At 37.4% G+C, this 5,103-nt stretch overlaps 1 protein-coding gene across 1 annotated transcript; it reads right to left on the reverse strand.

Annotated features, from left to right (window-relative positions):
• Positions 1-2,709: 2,709 nt before the first annotated feature.
• On the reverse strand, positions 2,710-4,536 carry LOC131172924 (uncharacterized). Its single transcript, XM_058134554.1, has one exon. The coding sequence runs from the start codon at positions 4,534-4,536 to the stop codon at positions 2,710-2,712; it is 1,827 nt and encodes a 608-aa protein (XP_057990537.1).
• Positions 4,537-5,103: the final 567 nt, after the last annotated feature.

Raw genomic sequence — 5,103 nt, forward strand, 5'->3', positions numbered from 1 at the left:
TAAGCATAGCTGATTCACTAAGTAAATTATCTATTTAAAGAACTGCCTGTCGATTGAACTCTATCCAATCGATGAAGATCTCGAAATAGAGTAGCTTGACCCATACTTTGTGGAAGCACACATTTTGGGATAGACAAATCGATCAGATTGAATAATTCATTCACCTTCCCTCCTCGCTTAAAAATTGCTACAAATCTCAATTCCTAATTACTCTTTCGAAGATAATGTTCAAATGATTTATTCGTATGAATCTTGGGAGCTGAAAAATAGTAACTTTTGTTGAGTTATTTCTGGATTTTATTAAAAGTTTGGGTCACAATCACCTGGCCTTGCCGTAATTTTGGATTACAGTCATCTTCTGTTCAAAATCTCTCTCTCTCTCTCTCTTTCCCTCGCTCTCAATTTACTTTTCAATTCAGTTGCTTATTTTGGCTGAAATTGGATTGTTGGCTCTCATTTTTGCAGAGAAATGTTAGATTATCTTTGACAGGAGAGGGAAAGGAAGAGAAACAGTGGAGGGGGAGAGACATGAGAGGGAGAGGGAGATAGAGAGGGACAAGGGAGAGAGATTAAGGAATTAATTTGGGGATCAACTAGCCAAAATGCAAAAATAAATTTATAAATAATTAAAATTTCTAATGACTTTAAAATAAATAAGTTATTGGCCAACTTTCCTTGTTAATGTACATTGAAATAAATCTATCAAAGTAGTATCCTCAAGAAGTTTCGCTTACCATAGAGGCTGCAATTGTTGATGACAAGCCTGGATTCCCATATGTTGTCCCAAAATAGTCCAAGAGGGGGGTGAATTGGACTTTAACAATTTTTCGGCCCTTGCTTATAGCCTAATGAAAAATTGTGGCTTTGTTCAACTATGTGATTCTTCTATATAACGAGAAAGTAATATGTGCTTCAACAATGTGTTTCTATGTTGCAATTCAATTCTCAATCAATGTATATGGCAATCTCTAATAAAGCATTTATCAACTAATTTTCTCAAGTCTCTCAATATGTCCACAAATTTATCAACTCAATCTATTTAACCAACATTCACTATCATGTATATGAGAAAAGAAATTTAAATTGCATAAAAGTAAAGAGGTAAAGGTTAGAGAAATCAAACACAAGGATTTTATAGTGGTTCGGCTTAGCTAGCCTACATCCACTCTCTCAAAGAACCCTCTTTGAGTCTTTTCTCCACTATTTGCTCTTTTGAAGGCAAGAGACCAAAAGCCCTTTACAATTTCTCAACACCAAGCTTTTACACCAAGGTAGCTTGAAACCTCCACAAGTGCTATCACAAGCACTTACACTTCCAAGCTTCAATAGGTGCTTGTACAACCTCTCTTGAATGCAATTCAATATTTCAACACTCACTCTTACTCAATACAAATCAAACTATAAAGAAGAGATGAGTTGATTTGCCAATGGTAGCTCAAAATCTTTAAATGCTCTTGAATGAAAGCAATAAATGAAAATTCAATGTTGGAGATCAAATGTAAGCTTTCATTAAATTGTAAATGAAGTAAAGAAGGTGTATTTATAGTCCCAAATTATTTTAGACCGTTTGAAACCCTTTTGGAACGTTATACACACTGCCCAAGACAAAATGGCCGTTATTTTGTGCGAAGTTGAGCGACTACGACAGATTAGCAAACTAATAAAATTTTAGGAGTAAAGAAATCAAGTTAGCAAACTAATGTTTTTAGCAAACATATTAGCAAACCGAAAATTTTAGCAAACCAGTTAGGAAACTAAGTCAACAGCTGCATGTCTCAACTTGCAATGTAAAATGATTTAGACCTTTGAAAAATGTTTCAATGGTTGTGTTCAAGGTCATGATGAGAAAAAGTGATCAGAAAATAAAACTTCATTTTTTAGCTCCATAGGACTAAATTCTCATCCATTCTTTTTACAAAAGACCTAAGACTCACTCCTTAATACTATGCCTTTCATACCTTTTCTTTGAGTCTTGGCTTCCATAGTCTTGCCCTTTTCTCATTTTGTATTTGTCTTGAAATGCCTTTGAGTATCCTTTCTCATTAGATGCAACTTCAAGAATTCTTTAGTGATAAGACAAAGAATCTACACATCACTTTAAAGTTGGGTTAGATAGATTCTCTTTGAGTTTTGTTATCATCAAAATCAATGCTCATTTTGAGCTACACGGGGTCAACAATCTCCCCCTTTTTGATGATGACAAAACTCAACTGAATCAATCAGTCAAAAATAAAAGTGTGTGAGAATATGTGTGAGTATGTAAATCCAAGTATAGTATACCGAAAATGCTCCCCCTAAATACATGCATATAATTTCCAAGAAGTTCATTTTCTGTACATAAGCTCCCCCTGAATTTATGCTATAAAGCATATTCACAATTTACAAGTATTAACACAAGTATAAGCATATATCCACAAGTATCACTACACTTCTCAAGTATATCAACACATTTCCATATTTCCATGTTTCATCAACACAAGTTTCCATGTTCATCAACACAAGTATAAACACACATATTCACATATCCATATCCATTCTCCCCCTTTTTGTCATCAATCAAAAAGGAAACAGGAGAAAATACCCAAAAAGAATCATGTTAGCCAAAATGTAAATGCAGTAAGGTAGACAGTAGCAAACTAAAAACCAAAAGTAGCACACAGACTAGTAAACTAAAAATGCAATCAGTAAGCTAAAAATCCAGATGAGATGCTATTTAAGTCGTTTACTCCTGCGAGTGGATTTTGTAGGCACCATTTTCTTCCTAGGCAGTTTAATAACAGGGGCCGGAGGTGGTTGGTCAGCCACTTGATCATCTGGCTCGGCCTCATCATCTTCAGAAGGTGGTTCAAGAGCAGCAGCGAGGGTCTGGTACGGATTTGATACGGTTGACTTGTACCTTTTCGTACCTTTCTTTGCTGCAGGGGCAGCAACTGCAGATAGCTGAGTTTGAGCACTAGCTTGGTGATCTTTTACAGAAGGTTCCTGGTGTTGCGTAGGAATAGCAGCTGGCTCAACTAGTGGAGCAGGAGGAGGTTCAACTAGTGGAGCAGTAGGCTCAATGGGTTCAGATTCTGGAACCTTTTCACTTTCCTTGGGTAACTCACTTGCAGCTTCTACAACCTTGGGATCATCAAGTGCAGTGGGTACATCAGCTGTAGGATCAATCTCAGGTTCAAGAACCTGGTCACTAGCTTGTTCATCAGGGGCATCCACTACAGGTTCAAATTCTGCTTCAGCAAGTTTACCACTTTCACATGCCATATCAGCAGGAGACTCTTCAACTTTGTTGCTTTCTCCCTTATCAGCAGAAACCTGAGTACCAACATCAACTTTAGTTGGAACTCCAAGTCCCTTGGCCTGCTGAAGAGCCAGAATCAGCTTCTTTAACTCCTCATTTTGAGTGAGTAGGTGACTCACTTTATAGTCAACAACATCTACAAATTTTCTGAGAATATCAAGAGATTGAGTTGTTGAGCTAAAATGGTCATTAACAGCAGCTCTTAGCCCTTGAATTTCATTCAAAACTTCATTACCAGAACCAGAATCAACTTTAGCAGTGAAAGAACTACCCTTTTCAAATCTGGTCTTTCTCCCATCAGTGTCTGAATGGATTTCTCTAAGCACTATCAAGTCAGCCCTAGAGCTTTCCTTAGTGACATTCACCTCTAGCTCTTTAAACACAGCAGTCAACAAGTGTGCATAGGGCAGTTTACCAATTCCATAGGCCTTGCACATGTTTTTGAAAATTAAGTAGGCTAAATTTAACCTAACTTTACTCACAATGTGCCACATAATACACATATCCAAGTGACTCAGATAGCCATAACTGCCAGATTTCGGACAGAACACATAGTTTACCATACTGTGAATAATTTTGATATGCTGGAGGGCTTTGGTACTGGTGGATTTCTCATTTTTGGCAGTGCTAGCAGGAAATACCTCATTCTCAAACTCAACCAGATTAAAACCTGCTACTCTAGCAACATCCTTATGCGTGGAAATTCTATTTCCATCATTGGGCAATTTTAAAGCCGTGGCTATCAATTCAACAGAGACACTATATGTATTTGTATTCAAAATGACTTCAAATCGATCCTCATCATCAACAGTGCGCAAGGTTCTATAAAATTCTTGTACAAGCCTAGGGTAATATTCATTTGCGCATTCACAGACACCCAACCAACCTTGAAATTCAAAAAGCTCTTTAAAGTGAAAGTTTACCTGATTAAAGTTCTCCCATTTGATGAATTTGCAATCCAACAGTGCTTTATCCACTGAACCCGAAAGCTTTGCGATACCCATTTTCTTTTGAGCATCCGTCCCTTGCTTCTGTACCGCCTTTTTCTTTTCTGGTGTGGATTTAGGTGTTTCGACACCTTTGGACGAGTGAGAAGACTCACTAACCGATTTAGATTTCGGCATATTTTGCTTACGTTTCATTTTCTTCCGTAATGCCGCGACAGGAGCATTGTCGGATGCGGACGAGGAAGATGAAGCAGCTGCAATGGCAGGGGATTTTCGTTTGGTGCGAGCCATGGAAACCAAAAAGAAATTGGGTAATAGTGGTTCGGTGAGGTAAGGGAGGAAGAGGAAAGGAAACTCGAGATTTTTGGGTGAGTTAGGGTTTGTTTCGCCGGATAGAGGTATTGGGTATGGTTTGGGATGTGTCGGAAATCAAAAACAGAGGAGAGAGAGAGAAAATGTGAGGTTTCGTGTGGCAGAGGATTTAAGTCCTCTTGAGTCCCGCGCTTTTCAGTGTCACTGTACTTTCAACTGAACCAGTTTTTCCCTTTTCTTTCCCCCTTTTTTTTTTATTTTATTTTGCATTTCAAACAAGTCTACCTATACCTATATACACAAAAAAAATTCTACATGTCTGACACATTACTGAGAGTATGATATCAAATGTGGAAAGATAAATGCATTGGTGAACACGTAGAAAACTTCAAGAACAATCACCTTTTGGTTTGAAATTTGAACAGTGCTTAATATAGCAAACTAATTTTCGTCACGCAATATTAGCATACAACCTAGTAAACTAATTTCGCGAGTACACAAACAAGTTAGCTAATATGCTTTAAGGATTTTTCAGCAAACTAATAT

The sequence above is a fragment of the Hevea brasiliensis genome, chromosome 14 (assembly GCF_030052815.1).
Source record: "Hevea brasiliensis isolate MT/VB/25A 57/8 chromosome 14, ASM3005281v1, whole genome shotgun sequence".
NCBI lineage: Eukaryota > Viridiplantae > Streptophyta > Magnoliopsida > Malpighiales > Euphorbiaceae > Hevea > Hevea brasiliensis.